General features: G+C 41.9%; 1 protein-coding gene, 1 long non-coding RNA gene and 1 pseudogene across 4 annotated transcripts in view; 1 reads left to right on the top strand and 2 right to left on the bottom strand.

Moving 5' to 3' along the window:
* Positions 1-7,534, bottom strand: part of PITRM1 (pitrilysin metallopeptidase 1) — a 42,200-nt gene extending 34,666 nt beyond the window's left edge. The window contains exons 1-2 of the mRNA XM_006141331.3: positions 7,453-7,534; positions 1,178-1,280 (exon numbers count right to left, since the gene is read on the bottom strand). Coding sequence (XP_006141393.1) covers positions 1,178-1,280; positions 7,453-7,508 — 159 coding nt within the window. The 5' untranslated portion in view covers positions 7,509-7,534. The remainder of the gene's footprint in view (positions 1-1,177; positions 1,281-7,452) is intronic.
* Positions 2,337-5,028, bottom strand: LOC102485947 (DIS3-like exonuclease 2 pseudogene; annotated as a pseudogene).
* Positions 7,535-7,773: 239 nt separating the features above from the next.
* LOC102485646 (uncharacterized) lies at positions 7,774-10,001 on the top strand. Of its 3 annotated transcripts, none has more exons than XR_001371093.2 (3): positions 7,774-7,847; positions 8,450-8,560; positions 9,558-10,001. It is a non-coding gene; the product is annotated as an uncharacterized LOC102485646 (long non-coding RNA). The 3 variants fall into 3 exon arrangements; XR_333450.3 differs by having other exon boundaries at positions 9,476-10,001; XR_001371094.2 differs by having other exon boundaries at positions 7,776-7,881.
* The last annotated feature ends 7,064 nt before the right edge of the window (positions 10,002-17,065 follow it).

Raw genomic sequence — 17,065 nt, 5'->3', positions numbered from 1 at the left:
ATATATAAAATTTCTGAATCTGAACAAGTTCCTTAGTACCTGTACTTATAAACTCAAACTTCTCTGCAATGCCTTTATGAATGCCGACCCCCACTTTCATGACTCACTGTGCCTGGACCTGGTCTGGGACTCCTCCACATGGCCTTGTTCAGGCGCTGCCTGGAGACAGACCGCTGTCTTCATTAAATGCCACCTTGGCCATGAGCTCTTCCGCTCCCACCAGCAGCAGTAGTACATCCCCCAACTCCTCCCTATGCTCTTGGCACGTCTATGTGATGCCTGTCATTCTCTGTCCTGACTTACAGCTACACAGGGGGTCTTTCTAGATTGCTCTGCATTTGGTACAGACACAGGCACAGCCATGAAGCTGAGTCAGTCAAATATTTAATGCACACATTTTTCAGTTATTATATTAAATTAAAAAAATGTGAAAGTTTATGCTAAAAACACAAACTAAATAAATACATTTTAACACAAACAGAAGTAAATACAGGTCCATAATCTACAGTCTCTTCTCTACAATTCAGAAACTCAGAGGGCCCAGAAAACAGAGTTTCTATCTAAGTTTAGATCAAACTGATGGCAAACCCTGAATGACCTGAGGGAGGATATAGACAGCTATAGCTGACCACATACAGAATGAACCGTGAGATCAGGCTCCAGAAACCTCATGTTTGCCTACAGAGATCCTACGGGGTATTCTCCTTTATTAAACCTGAAAAGATGTAAGGCTTCAAGGAACACAGGTGAGGGACTGGAATAATTTCATTTGCAAACTCTACTTAGGAAGCACCTGCCCTAAAATAAGAACTATGCCAGGCCTAGCTAGGGGCAAAGGATGAAAACCCCAGTCCACTTGCCAGCATCCTCCTCACATAAACTGATCCTGTTTGTCTATCTGAATTTGCTGAAGGGCTCCTATGCTCGCCCGATATAGAAAAAGACAGAAAGAGGGAGAGGAAGAAAGCATCTCCTCCCCCTCAATAGGGCATAGGCACACCACAATCCTTCCTCTTCCGTTTCTCCATCCTGTCAAAATATTGGGCATTTTTCAAGCCATCAGAGCTGGGATTCCAATCATGAGGCTGGCCATACAGAATCCGGGTCCCTTAACTATCAGGCCATGGGGCTGGCCCCATAAGACAATCTTTAAAGAAACGACAAGTATGGCCCATACCTGGGTGATGGTGAACCCATGGATCTTCTCTCCCACTTTATACTGTAGAGCCCTCTCACAAGCTGTGTCACTCTTCCATCGCCATACTCCGTTGTGTGCACTGCTGTATTTAAAAAGAGTCATCAATATTAGAAAACTGTGTGGTTGACAATGAAAATGTTGTCATGTTAATAAATCTGCATCATCTAAAATCTTTCCTGCACATTCCAGAAAGCTAATTTTCAGTAAAGTTCTTTCCATTTTAAGAAACTTTATCTGTGGGCTAGCCAGTGACATGGTAATTAAGCAGCTGGATTTCACATGGCCAGTTGTGCAGTTTGAGTCCCAGACTCAGTGTCTTCAGAAACATGTGGGGAGCATATTCATGCTTGCACAAAACCCCAAAAAGAGGGATTGTGGTGGGACCATGCCCCATGATGAATGCGTTCTCACATCCCTTACAATAAACAGACACAAAAACCTTTATCTCAACTCAGCTTATAGCTTGATAATATTAATAATTAAATGCTGGAGATTATACATGTTCTCAGGTAACTATAATACAACTATAAAACAAATTCCTCTCAATTTTGTGAAAAACAACTCCCATATCAAAATGACTTTCTTTCAGCCAGAATCCTCACAGACTTTCACAGAATAACAATAACCTCAAACTATAATACAATCCCAAGACATATCTACCAAAATGTTGAAAATTAAAGAGCCTAATATTACCAGGTACTGTCATACCCTGCTACTGGGAGTGCAGATTAGAATGACAAAATGACTTTGGAAAAGCATCTGGCATTATTTATTTTTTTTTTTCACACTTGATTTTACTCCATGACACTGATTTGCTGAACCCCCCATTTCTGGGAAGGGTGGGCAATGGGAGGCCTGGGAGAGTGGCCTCTGAGAGCTGGGGCTGCTCTGCTCAGTTCAGCTCTGGCCAGGCCTCAGGTCCGTTCAGCCCCACCCTCTCCCCTCCAGTTCATTAAAAACTGAGCTGAAAAATTAATTAATTAATTAATTAAATAATAACAAATCCCTGAGTTGTTAAAAAACAAATTAAAAATCCCCTTTGGTGTCAAAAGATCCTATTCCTAAAAGCAAGTGGGGTGGGGCATGAGTGGCTGGTGGGGCTGGCAGGGCTGGTGGGGCCAGCGTCTCAGTCCTTGGATTAGTTCTCCAACTCCTCTTGCTCCAGGCCCAGGGAGGCCTTGGTGCCTAGCCACTTCAGGATGGCATTGTACTTGAAGGCCATAGCCTCTGCCTGCAGGACAACCTCCACCAAGCTGAAGATGGTGATGACCTGCCAAGCCGGTTCCTGCTTGCTGTCCTCAGGTTCCCAGACCAGTGTGAGCTCCGGCTTCTTGCCCACCTTCTGGAAGTGGTGGGACCGCAGCGCCAGGGCGTTGCAGTAGATGCGCTTCTGCACGCCGTAGCGCAGCACCAGCACATCAAAGGCTTGGTTCAGGATGCCCATCACCATGGCTTCCAACTCCAGGGGGCCACTCTCCTTGACCAGGACAGCAAAGAAGAGGCTGGTGCTGAGCTCCTGCACGTGCTGGGATGCCATGTGGCGGCTGTTGCAGAGCTCAGCCTGCTTCTGCAGGGCTTCTGGCTCCACGTCCAGTAGCTCTTGGTAGCCTAGTACTGTAGCCAGGAGGCAGTGCACTAGGACATCTGCAAAGTGGCAAATGGGAGAGCTGAAGTGTGTGTAGAGCGGCACATTGAGGGCATAGTGCCAGAACTGGGCCTGGTTCCGTAGCACCCCTGAGCAGAAGTACACTGCCATCTGCATGGGCTGGGAGCACATGTTGGTGAGTACTTCCTTCCAGGCCAGGGAGTACTTGTTATCTCCGAATGTTTCAGTCAGACTTTTGTTGAGGGTCCCCGCAGAGCTGAAGTCAATAGGGAGTCCCATCTGGTTGCAGAACTCCTCCAGGTCCTTGAGCATCTTCGTCTGGGGAGGAGGGTGCCGGCACAGCAGGGCCTGTGTGGGGAAGGCACGGTGGATCTTATGGGCTACCACCATGTTGGATAAGAGCATGAACTCCTCCACCAGTTTGTTGCTGTCGCGGTACTCGCAGACATGACATTCTTGAGGCAATCCAGTTTTGTGGTCCAGAGTGAAAGCAAGCTTTACCTGATCCAAATGAAGCACACCATCCACAAAGCGCTGTCGACGTAGCTGGTTGGCAATTTTGTGGGGATTCAAGACAGCCTGGTGGATCTCCTTGCTGCTGTGCTCTGGAAAAATGGGGGGGAGCTCCTCCTCAGAGATCTTCTCTGTAGTACTGTCAGTCATGCTCTGTGCAAGCTTGTAGCTCAGTTTGGCACAGGAGTCAATGATGGTCCGGCCAAACCACTCAGCAAGGATCTTGCCCTCTGGAGTCAATTTCCAGATCACGGAGAAGGTCAGCTTGTCAGTCATGGGGTTGAGGCTGCACAGCTCCTCACACAGCAGTCTGGGGAGCATGTGGATCACCTTCTGAACCAAGTAGACACTTGTGGCTCTCTTGGCAGCCACTCTGTCCAGATCAGATCCCTCAGAAACAAAGTAGCTCACATCGGCGATGTGAACTCCCACTTCAAAGCTGCCATCAGGGAGAGGCTTGCAGGAGAGGGCATCATCAACGTCTCAGGCAGTTGACGGGTCAATAGTGAAGACACAGTCTTTTCTTAAATCTCTTCTCTTGCTGAACTCCTCTGGTGGGATTGTCGAGGGCAGGCATTGAGGGAGGCATTCTAGAACTTCAGGAGAGAAATCAGAGAAATCCATGCCATACTCTGTTAGTATTCCCTCTGTTTCAGGCTCAGTTTCCCCAACCTGCCCAAGACTCTTAGCCAGTTGCTCCAGAGCAAAGTTGTTATCCTCTTTCCAGTCCACAATGTGACAGATGAACAGTGTGTTGGTGTAATCTTTAGGCCGCATCACAAAGGCTTGTGGACAGTCTTTGAGAGGCACATAAATTCTAGGCACTCGGTGGTCTGAAGAGAGAACAGAGCGTATTTCCTGAACAGTTCACTGTTCTTATCGGCCAAGAGTTTGAGGAAGCCAGTTGCTGCTCGGGAATGGTTTTTCTCTAAGATGTAAACCACCTTTGCTGATCTTTGCAGTGACTTTTCTGGTAAAGCTCTTGTGTCCTGTGACACGGGAGAGCGCTCATCTTTTGTACATGGTGCACCAACATTCTCTTTTCCTTTTTCAAGAACACAAATGGAGAGTTTCTGAACTCCATCAACCAGCACATTTTTTGTGCTGCCATGTCCATCTTCTGAGGCACTATCATCAAACTGAGCTTCGATAATGACATTAGGGCTGTCATTTGAACCTTTTGGGGACTGCTGTGCAAGATGGTGTACTCTTCAGGGAGAGCTGACTCACAGGCCACTTCTGTCTCTCTGTCAGTGCTCTCTGGCTTAATGACCTTCCACTGCTCCTCAGGAAGCAGTTTCACGACCACCAGATCCCCACTTAAGGCTCTATTATGAGCAACAACCTCATTGATAAAAATGTCTCGATCACCATCCGGGGAAGGAATGAAGGCTTCATGAAACTTCTTTGGATTAATTCTCAATATACCCTGGATAAATGCTCCTCTCTTCAGGCCTTCTGAAACTTCCTCCTTGGACATGTAGGTTTCAAACACACTCTTTTTCTTCCCTTGCATGGACTTGTTCTTTGACTTTTTGTGACCTGGCGAAGCACCAAAACCGTGTGGTCCAACCACAAAAGACACACAGGGGCTGGAGGTTCAGCCTGTAGTCAGGATGGCTCATTACTGGTCCCAAGGTCACTTCTTCTCTCTAATCCAGGGAGCCTCCACTGCTCTGCTCGGAGTTCTTTGTTCCTTGAGCAACTCAGCTATTCCCCCGAGGCTGATGTCGCTACAGTCCTGCAGTTGCTAAGGAGAATTGCATCTGGCATTATTTAGAAAAGAGAAAACTGAAATTCTTTCTCCTCTAGGTACATATCCTCAAAAACTCCTATTTGCACAGCAGCACATATGTGCAAGAATGTCTGCACAAGTCTTGACAGTCTTACACTCAACCAACGCAGATGTCCATAAACAGAGACTAGATAAACTGTGGACTATTCATTTAATAAAATTAATTTAGCAATATAAATGGACTATGACTACATGGAAAACAGCTGTGGGTCAAATAATGTTGACCAAAGCAACCATATATATATATATATATATATATATATATATATTGAGTTGTTGGAAAAGTCATGACGTAGTTTTTTCTATACAAAAATGCATCATGACCTTTCCGACAGACAACTCAATATATATGTCTGCTCTGTGTGTGTACATATATATAGGATATAAATAGTATTATTCTAAACAAGTATTATTCAATTGTTTATTTTGTTTATACCAGAATGTATCGAGATGGTCTCTGAGATTTTTGCTATAGGGCACATGCGCTCGATAGATAGAGACAGGAAGTGAGAAATCAGCCCAAGGGGGATAGCCATGCCACAATCTCTTCTCCATTCTCCTCTTAGGATTTTGAGCACATGAGCACACACACCTGGCATGGGTTTTAACCCTCCAGGTCCAGGACTCAAACAATGGTTGACTACGTGGAAATCCAACAATGTAATCATTACGCCAACTGCTGGCCCCTAAAATATATTTTTAAAAGCATGAAAACAATTCTGAAGTCAGAACAGTGATTAAGAGTGAGGAAGAGGGTTATGATCAGTTAGGGTCATGTTTAAGCCTAGTAATGGTGATGCAACTTGTTTTTTTTTTTAATAATTATTCTCTCCAACTGTGTTCAACTGTGTTATATGTTTCATGAGATTTTTTTCTTTTCTTTTTTTTTCTTGACAGGTTTTTGTTATAGGGCGCGTGTGCTCGCCAGAAAGATAAGAGGCAGAAAGACAGAAAGCGAGAAATCACCCGGGGGAGGGGGGGTGGTTGGGGGTGGCCACACCACAATCTCTTCTCCTCCCTTCTCCTCTCGGGATCTTGGACATGCACACACACACACACACACATGCACACACAGTATGAGTTTAAGCCACAGGGCCCAGGACTCAAACCGCAGTCAACTACATGGGAGTCCTGTGACACAGCCATTACACCAACTGCTGGTCCCTATTTCATGGGATTTTCTATACTGACGTTATAGCTCACAGAAATATTTCTCTTAAAGATGATATGCACAGAAAAACAACATTCTTTCAATCACTGGCAATATTATGAAAATAAGCTACAATCAACCAACATTTCCTTGTATTGACTCAGCAAATGCTAGAATTATGGGATAGAGAAGGATTTTAAGAAATTATTTATCATCAAGAAAACAGTATGTAAGAAAATCTTGAGAAACAATACTAAGGCTATTCCTCATTGAGTTTCTGGTAACACATGTATGAGTAACGTTTCTTTGGCAAACTCAAACACTCCATCAGGACACCCAAACAAGTTAACACTCCATGTTTCCTCACCTGGGCTAAATAGTAGCTAAACTGCTCCATAAAATAAATAAGATCTTGTGCATTAGTGTAAAAATCTAAATTCTTTATTAAACGAGTCATTTAAAAAAGTCCAAGTCCAAGAGGCTATAATTTTAAGAACATAGTAGCTTAAAGTTAAGTATAGCCTGCAGAAGCCTCAGGTGTCTTAAGGACTTTGCCTCAACAAAAATGAAACGGGAGCAAACCTATTAATGAGAACCATAAACTACTATTTATTTTTACTACGCATGTTAAATCCATATCAATGACAACCTTCATTTAAAAAATCTTTGATGACCCCCCCCCCACACACACACACACAGGGCCATCTACTTTGGAGTCACCTGAGGTCAGAAATGAGAAAGGGGGTCAGGGCAACTCCTTGATCCTGGACCCCCTTCCGCCGGCAGACTTTGGGCCGCATCATCCCAACACCCGGACAGGAATTCCCGGGGTGGGAGGGCGGGTCGCCGCGCTATTTCCAAGGGATGAAAGGGCCCATTGACTGCTTCCACAGGGGTCCTCGGGAGTCCCTAGGTACGAAAACTCCCAAAGAGGGATCTAGAAGCACAAGATTTCAAAGGAGGGGTCCATGGGTGCAGGAGCCCACCAACAATGAGTGAAGGGATGCAAGAGTCCTCGACAAAGGGTGTCAGGATGCAGAAGCCCCAGGCGAGTCTAGCGGTGCGGGAACCCAGACAGGAGGTTTGGAGTGCAGGCGCTGTCAACTCTGAGTCCAGGGACAAAATAAACCCTCCCGCTTCCAGCCCGCGCCCGGCGAGGAAGGCTCTTTCAGGGACCCCTGGCGTCTCACCTGCCTCTCAACCTCCGAAATGTACTCAGCGCAGAACACCCTCCGCAGCGCCACATGGCGTGTGACCAGCGTGGGTCGGCTCTGGGGCAAACTTAACCCCACGTACGGCGCGGGGCGTGGCGGATCGACTGCTGCTCCCATTGGTCAGCGAGAACCGGTATGTCCGTTTCGATAGGCTGGCAACGAAGGGGGCGGGCCCCACTGCGGCGGGGTGAGCCTCGAGGGCGGAGGGAAGTGCGGGAGTTAGCCTGGCCAGAGAGCTGAGAGCGGGCGGGGCGACGAGAGAGGAGGGGCGGGGGCGGTGAAAGGGCGGGGTCGGTAGCGGAAAAGCGGGAGAGGGGCGGGATGTAGAGAGCTGATCGACGCGGTTGCTGCGGGAGGCGGGGTGCATGCAGGTGAGACGCCGGGATAAGGGGCAGAGCTCTGCAGGTGAGACGAGGTGCTGTGCAAGTGAGAGGCAGGATGTGGTGAAGGGCGGGTGCCGTCACGGTCGGTCTGAGGCGGGGCCAGGTGAACGCAGTGGTCTCCTAGGCCGCAGTGTGGCTTTGGTCCCCTCGGAGGGGCCTCAGTGCCTAACTGAGGGGCCAGGGTAAACCTAAAGCTCGTCCAGCTCGAGTCCCTCCGCCAAGTGCCTTAGCCTCCAATGAGGCTTGTTGGACAGTGCCGGCGACTGGCTCCGGGTGCTGTTGCGCGTGTTGGGACACAGGGCGTTCACCAGAACTCCCTCAGAACTCCCGCACGGGTGCATTTACCTCTGCATTTCCGGCCTAAGACGACTACCCTTGTGTGTCTTAAGTTTTCCAAAGTTGGGCCCTTCAGGAAATGCAGGGAGAGACTTAAGGAGACCAGAACACGACTGCCCTTCGGGGCTGAAAGGACAATTAGGGAAGTTTGGGTGGACCTTGTGGAACCTTCCCCAACCCCATCTCTCCTCTGGCTTTCTTTCCTCTTGACCCACTTATGCAAACAGACTCACATCTCTTCATACCTTCTGTAGGCTCTGAAGAAAAAAGCCACAACAAGTCTCCTGAAAGCTCTCTGCAGTGCAACTGATTTTGCAGTAATCAAGTACCTCTTTATTGATGAACCCGAATGAACCAAAGCAAAGGTGATCATAAGAAGCTACTGATGCAAACATACTCTATGCACATATTTTTCTAATAGATTTTGGGTGATAAATATTAATGACACATTTCAAAATCTCTGATTTTGAGGGAGAGAGGGAGCTGTTATCAACCCTATTGTGTGCGTGCAGGAAACTGAGACATGCAAGTTTATAGTGTTTTTATGTCTTTGAAGAATAGATGCTCTATAAATCAAGTAATTACCATTTACTAGTATGTTCCCATAGGATACTACCTCACTAATGACAACATAGAAATATCACTTTGAGCAGTAGTCATCCTTATTTTACATTTGTATGTAATCTCAATTTATATTGGCACATATAATTGCAATGTAGAAATGAGATATCGGAAATTGTCTATGCAACTTCCTGTCTTTACAATATTCCGTTTTTTAGTGAAACTCATTGTTTTAGAAAGATTAGCAAGTGTGTGTGTGTGTGTGTGTGTGTGTGTGTGTGTGTTTGTTTGATTTTATCATAATACCTTATGTTTGGGACTTAGAAAGGCCAAACAAGTTGGAACGAGCAGATGGCTTAACGGTTACATACGTAGACTCCCATGTAGTTGACTGTGGTTTGAGTACACCCGACGGCTTAAAATTTATGCCAGGCGTGTGTGCCTGAGTGCTCAAGATCTAAAGAGGAAAATGGAGGAGATGGGATTGCAGTGTGGCCATCCCCACTTGGGGGGAGAAGGTGATTTCTCACTTTCTGTCTCCCTGTATCTCTGATAAGCATATGTGCCCTATGACAAAAATCTCTCTTAAAAAAAGGAAAGGCCAAACAAGTGAATATTGGTGTATTAGGGTTTAAATTGTGTCTCCCTCAAAAGATATGTTGGGGTCCTAACCCAAATACCTCAGATATTGACTTGATGTGGAAATAAAATCATTACAGAAGTGAGCAAGCTGAAATGAGGTCATGGTGAGGATAGAGGAAGGATGTCCTACTGCACTATGACTGATGTCTTTATAAAAAGGGAAAATCTGGATACAAAGAAAGACATAAACACAAAGGGAAATCGCCACTTGAAGATAGAAGCAGAGAGGGGGTGATGCTTCTACAAGCTAAGGAATACCAAGATTGCTGGTAAACCCCAGAAGGGAGAGAAGAGGCCTGGAACAGACTCAACTCATAGCCTCAGATGGAACCAATCCTGCCAGTAAGTACCTTGATCTCAGACTTCCAGCGACTAGAACTATGAAGCATTATATTTCTGTTGTTCCACTCCACCCAACTTGTGACACTTTGTTATAGCCACTCTAGCAATACAAAGAAATCAGATTTCTTTTATCTCTAGAAGCAAAAATAAAGTGATTTAACCAAATACAGTGTTTACCATGATTCCACGTCATTGACATAAGGCATGCTTTTGTAAATTCTTTACGTCTGAATTCATGTAAATAAAAAAATGATGTCTGTTGGAAATTAAAAATAAGAGATTAATTTAGTGCCTCTGAAGTTAGAATTATAGAAATGTATGAAATGTCAACAAACTCAGCACTAATAACACAGTATAGAAAGAAAGGCCCATACTTCTCAACCTAGGCTCCAGTTCATTCATCCATTCTTTTTTGTTTCATTCAGATATTTACTGTGGGTCACTTATCTGCTACCACTGACCGTTGCTACTAGTTAATTGGAATGAAACATTTCATCTTCTTGTTGAGCTTGTAAAAATTGACTTACTAATAAAAAGAGAGGGAGACCAGATTTTTTTTTTCAAGTCTATTTTCAACATAAAATTCTACTTTATTAAATCAAGTTTTATGTATAACATTCATTACAGTGTTGACTTCAACCTTCAGTTTTTCTGTTTCAGGTGGTTCATTAAGAAATTCATATTGCGGCCTGCAGGTGGCATGATGGTTAATGCAACTGGATTCCCACATGGCCAACCGCATTTCTAGTTCCAGATCTGGTGGCTTGCTTTCTCACTTTCCTTTTCTCTCTCTCACTCACTGGTCAAATAAAATAAATAAGTAAATAATAAATGGAATGAAATAAAAATTAAATATATAAATATTTTGAAATATATATGTATATATTAAAAGAAATTCAAATTAATTTGATTTCAATTTTATTCCTACTCTTAAATATGTTCCTTGATATACACTCTGTTGGAGATAAACTTTGGCCCTGAATTTAGTGTAACTGAGGGAGAGAGAAAGAAAAAGAGAAAGTGAGAAAGTACCCTCCCCCATGGGGATGGTCACACGATAATCTCTTCTCCATTTCTCCCTCCTTTCTGGATTTTGAGCATGCATGCACATGTGCCTGGTGTATTTTTTTTTTTTTTTTGGAGAGATTTTCTCTATAGGGCGCGTGTGCTCGCCAGACAGACAGAGACAGAGGGACAGAAAGCGAGAAATCACCCCCCAGAGGGGATGGTTACGCCATAATCCCTTCTCCTCCATTCTCCTCTCGGGATCTTGGGCACACACGCACATGCTCCCGGCGTGAGTTTTAAGCCACCGGGTCCGGGACGCGAACCACAGTTGACTACGTGAGAGTCCAGTGACATAGCCATTACGCTAACTGCAGGTTCCCTGCCTGGTGTATTTTTAAAGCTGCTGGATCCAGTACTTGAACTGTATAGTCAGCCAACTGGGATCCAGCCACCTTAACCACCATATCACCAGCTGGTACACTTAAATTTTTAAGAACAATTTTATGAAGTTACAGGTTCATATATGAAGAAAGCCAGAATTACTCCTAATTAAAAATAAATGAACAGTGGGATATTCTCTTATCTGTCAGATTGAGCAGTTGGATAAAACTTCAAGAAAGAAAGGTTTGTGGAATTATGAGGACCAGGTATTTTTATACCCTGGGACTATGTAGCACTCATTATACATAATTTTGCATTTTAGAAAGTACTTCAGCATTCTTGGGGCCAACAGATGGCATGGTGCTTTAGGCACTGGACTCCCACATGGTTGACCATGGTTCAACTCGGACCTGGTGGCTTGCTTTCTTACTTTCACTCTCTTTCTCCATGTCTCCCATCAAATTAAACATAAATAAATAAAGGTTAATAAAAACTTTTTAAAAGACAGTACTTTAGCATTCTTTTTACGAATTTTAATTGTGTGTACTTTTTCACAAGAAATTTCTCATCATGACATTTATGACTATATTCTCACAAAGGCACAATCAAATCTAAATCAAGATGTTCACTACAGCATTTTTTGTTTACAACAAATATAAAACAATTTAACAGCCTATTAGAAGTTTTCTTAAACAGGGACCAGCAGTTAGCATAATGGCTATATTGCTGGACTTCCATATAGTTGACCATGGTTTGAGTCCTGAACCCAGTGGCTTAAAGTCATGCTGGGTGCATGCATGTGCGTGCATGCCCAAGATCCCAAGAGGAGATCAAGTGCTGGGTTTTGAGTCCTTTCTCCTGGTTGTCATGAACAAAATAAAGCTTTCGTATTTGGAAACTTGTTCTTTTAGAGATTGACTTTTCTGTGTAGTGAGTGACTAGACCTGGCTCGAACACTTTGTTTCAGTCACACAGATACCAAAAATAGCGATATAGTTATTTTTCATAAATACATACATATACTGCAAATTAACAAAAGAAGAAGCGGAAGAGGAAGAAGAAGAAAAGGAAAAAGAAGTAGCAGCTAGATGCAAGCTTTATCTCTCACTTGAATGGGAAAAAAAATTACTCCCCTTTGAATGCAAGGACTACAAAGAAGATTTCAATTTTGAACCTAGCATAATGCTTTGATGAAAGACATTTATGAAAACCTAGATAAATGGCAAACAATTCTATGTTCATGGATGGGAAGCTCAGTATGATAAAATGTCAGTCCTTTCCCAAAATGCAATGCAATCCCAGTAAAAAATCACAATAGATAAGTAGTGCTAAGTGATTTTAAAATACGTTGTGAATACATGTTCAAGCAGGCAAGTCAGTTTTGAAGAACAGTAATGTGGGAAGCCTAGTTTGCCAGTTATTAAGACAAATTTTCTTATTAAGGAATGATTCCTAAAGGATGATTAATTTTTCCAAAGCCTGAACTTTGTCAATAAGACAATGTTATTGGTATACAGAGAGGCAAAAAATCTAAAAAACAGAAATGCCAAAACTAGACATTATTGTGTATGGGAGACACATTTATATGTTAAGTCATGATATATGGCAGAAGTAGATCAGATTCCATCAGATTCAGTTAATGTTGGAATATATATGGGAAAACCTTAATCCACAAACCTCAACTCACCCTCTCCTTGCCAAGGTCATAGTGATACTATCTTAGATTTTTTCTAAGAGTTTAAAAGTCTTTTTTTTTTTTTTTAATGAATGTATTAAAACCACATGGATTGAATTTTGATCCTGTTTTCTGTAGAAGAAAAGGTCTTCAAGACTGAAATGGCCTCAGAATACCCTGTTAGAGTGAATGCCCAACTAAAAGCACAATGATTAGGATGTGGTATGCACAGAAAAATGACTCTGCTGGCCCATCATCCTTCATATATGTTTGCTGATACTTGACATACTCTAACAGGAGACACAACTTGTGTTCCAAATTAAGAAAAATGCTTAAAATATAAGTAACTATTTGCATAAACTCACATTAAGAATAAATAATGTTCTAAGTAAAATTATTGAAAAGGAAAGGAGCAATATTCAAGGAAATGAGAAAAATACATCATCATGATGTAAAAATGACCAAATGGAGGGGGGAAAATAAAAGGCTGGAAACTTCTGAAGACCAAACTTATTTTCTTTAAAGGCTTATTTTCTAAAGGTAGCCACTGCTCAAATTGTAATTGGTGGGACAGCCCTTGGGCTGCTGGATACCATGTGACCCACAATGTGGTTTAGTTCAGGCAGCAGCTTGAAAAACACACTGGGCAAATGTTCACAGATGACCAAAACTCTGAAAGGAGTGAGAAATGGTGGAAAAGGGATTGCAGCATGATCCTTTCCAGTAGGAGATGCTTTCTTACTCTCTCTGTCTCTTTCCAGCAAGCTCATGTACCCTCTGGTAAATTAAAAATAAAAAGCCTGTTTAGTATGTTTCAACTTCCTACCAGTAGCTTGAAATACTACGATTTTCATTGTGGATGACTGGACACCTTATATAACTACACTGTAGTACACTCAGTTATGACACAGAACTATTGCCTTTAAGACTGTGTGTTTGAACTTTTATCTGTTTTGTGGTCATGGGTTACATTCTTTATTGCGATAAGCCATTTTATAATAGTTGTAACACTTTATAAAACTTTTATCATTGGTTTCCAAGGTAAGTGTACTAATGGGTTCATGGACTATGACTCTTTGATTGTTTAAATATTGTAGTCCGATATAGGGTATGTTATTTTGATGCTGCTAAATTTTGGATTAAAGTTTTGGAACTAGCTCTTCACCCTGAGACTAAAGACATAGTCTACATTTTTTGTCATCTTTGGTTTAGCATAGGTTACAGAAAAATAAAATGGAATATTGTTGAGCAGCCTAATACATTATATAATACACAAAAGCACAGATTGTCCTGGGAGGGTGGAGCAGACATTCTATTATAACATGAAAGTTCAGAGAAGATTTCCTGAAGACAGAGAAAAATGAGACTTTCCAAAAGTAGTTTCCAACAGCATAAGATGTGTGTTGTGTTTCTATTCCTTCTGTAACAAATTACCACAAACAGTAGCTTAAAACAACACAAATTCAAAGCCAACAGTGGCCTCACAATGATGCCACATCTTTGCATATAATGCTTCTGCTTCCTTCTGTAGTTCAAGACACTTGTAGAATTGTGCCTTGTTATCTGTGGAGGACCAGACCCCCACAGACAACAAAATCCATGAAAGCTCAAGTCCGTTATAAAATGGTACAGTATTTGTGTATATCCTACATACTTCCTCTTACATATTGCAAGTCATCTCTAGATGACTTGTAATAGCTAATACAATGTAAATAGTTGTTATACTGTATTTCTAGGGAATAATGACAAGAAAAAAAATGTAAAAAGTACAAAGATTGGGATAAAGTTCAGTACAGATGTAATCAATTTTTAAATATTTTAATGAGAGAGGGGTTAGGGAGCAAATAAGCAGAGAAAGAGGATGGTTATTCCTGAAAGAGTCTTGCCATGTTGCAATCCTTCCTGCCCCAGTCTTCCAGTGAGCAAGGACCACAGGCATTTGTCATTATATCCAGCCCATTTAGATTGGTCTTGGAACCAAATCCAGGCCTCCCATACAGCCCCAGCCATCGTGCTGGAGGGTCCTGCTTATGCCATCATGGCTAGGCCTTTCAATTTTTTTTTTTTTGACAGATTTAATCTGTTTGATTGAATCTGTGGGCTAACACAGATCTGAAGGGCTAACCGTAATTACATTAGACCCACCCAGATAATCAAAGATAGTCTCCTTATTTTAATGTCATCTCATTAGCAACCTTGATTTCATCTTCAACCTTAATCTCTCCTTGCCACTTATAACAGATTCACATGTTCTTGGAATTGGCATATGGACAAATTTAGGGACCACTCTGCCTAGCACAATGTTCAAACAAACAAACTTCTTCCTTGAATTATAAATATAAGAAGGATCTTTAGAAAGAAAATATTTAGTTACTTCTAAAGTAAAATTAATGTCTTACTATGCTATTGTTGGTATTTTGGAGTAAAATGGTGAGATTTCTGTTCCTAAAAGCAGGTAGTCTATTGGTACCAATTCCTCAATTTTTCCAGGATTTTTCCTTAGCTGCTTTGTACAGTTTCAGCTAGTGATCAGAATTATTATTATATAGATTTAATATGAAGACTTTAATGCAAATTATTGGTATTTTTAGCAAAATATGCCATAATATTCTAGCTTATATATTTTTTGATTTGATAGAAATAGAAGAAAATGAATATAATTTAATTTTTAGATCTCACTTTTTAGAGCTTTGAAATAAATACTTGTCAGTTATCTAAAGAATAAAAGATATGTATCAGGAGATCCAGGAAGGAAAAGAATACCCAGGGTAGCATTATTCACCATTTGTATGCATTAGTGTTTGTGGCAGTGAAATAAATATTCATCATTGAAGTGTCTTTTCAGTGGAAACAAGCCAGAGGCAACAGCATATTTATAAAATACAAAGCTCAATGGGGAAACATCTGTTTTTGTTATTTCTCAATTGATTCTTTTTTGATTCAGACAGCATATCACCATTAAAGTAGATTCATTTCAACATCCTTTCCACGTTCTTGTTAAAATTATTGTTACTGACAATGTTGAAATACACTTGGAAGGGAAATAGTGAGAATCTTTACGGTTATGAACCACATGAATTTGTGGCAAAGAATGGGTTCCAGTAGGCAAGAACTTGACCTTACCTCCACCCACAGGTAGTTCTAAAGTGGAAAGAGAAAGAGTGGTTCATTTATAATACAAGGGCCTGTAGGGAGACCTGTATTTGAAAATGTAAAGGAGGCCAAAGTTCAAATAACAAACCCAAATTCTAATGTGAGAGAGAGAGAGAGAGAGAGAGAGAGAGAGAGGGAGAGAGAGAAAGAAACTAGATTCAGGAATTGTATTTGAGGGAAACAAGCTAGAAACAAAGCATAGTGTTCCTCAAGTGATTTCTGCAAGTCCCAGTTGAATATTCGTTTATCAGCTCTTCTTTTCCCCCTGCAAGTAATGGTTTTCAGGTAAAGGTCTGGCCTTAATATGCAAGACTGAAGCACATGCCTGGAGTTCTGAATATTTTGACTCATAGCTGCCTTTCAAAATTTCTATTCTTGTCTAATATATTTCTAGAGAAACAAAATGTTGGCTTATTCTTTTGTGATCATCAGCAGTTCTTTGAAGGTGAGAATAGGTCGCCTGAATCAATGTGGTTTAAACAGATTGAAGTTTATTTTCTTTCTGATTCTATATTTCCATTAGATCTATCTTTTGTTCATGGTTCCAAGGTAATATTATGAATTGAATACTCCTTCTTTCCCACCCACCCCAAATCATGATTTGAATTCCTAATCCCCAACACTTACAGTGCGAAGATATTTAGACAGGATCTTTCCAGAGAAAATCAAGTTAAAATGAAGTAATATGGATGAGCCCTAGTCTAATAGGATTGGTGTCCTTATAAGAAGAGGACAGAATCTGTCAGGTGGCATAGAGAATAAGGTGCTAGATCCCACATGACCAACTCCAGTTCAAGTCCTGGATCCACAGCTTATAAATCAGGCCAGGCATTTGTGCATATGTACCCAAAATCCCAAAAGGAGAAGAAAGGAGAATGAATGTTGGTGTGGCCATCCCCCCTGAGGGGAAAGGGTGATTTCTCACTTTCCCTCTCTCTCTGTTTTTCTCTGGTGCTAACAAAAGAAAAAAAAAGAGGTTCTTTAGATACATATACACACACAGAGGGACAACCATGTAAAGAATAAGACAGCCATTTGTAAGCCAAAGAAAAAGGTCTAAGGTTTAACCAATTCTGCCAACACTTTGATATCAGACTTCTAGTCTCTA

Source organism: Tupaia chinensis, unplaced genomic scaffold, assembly GCF_000334495.1.
Source record: "Tupaia chinensis unplaced genomic scaffold, TupChi_1.0 Scaffold000052_1, whole genome shotgun sequence".
Classification (NCBI taxonomy): Eukaryota; Metazoa; Chordata; class Mammalia; order Scandentia; family Tupaiidae; genus Tupaia; species Tupaia belangeri.
Note: the sequence above shows the minus strand (reverse complement) of the source record. Positions and strands in the feature narration are given on the sequence as shown.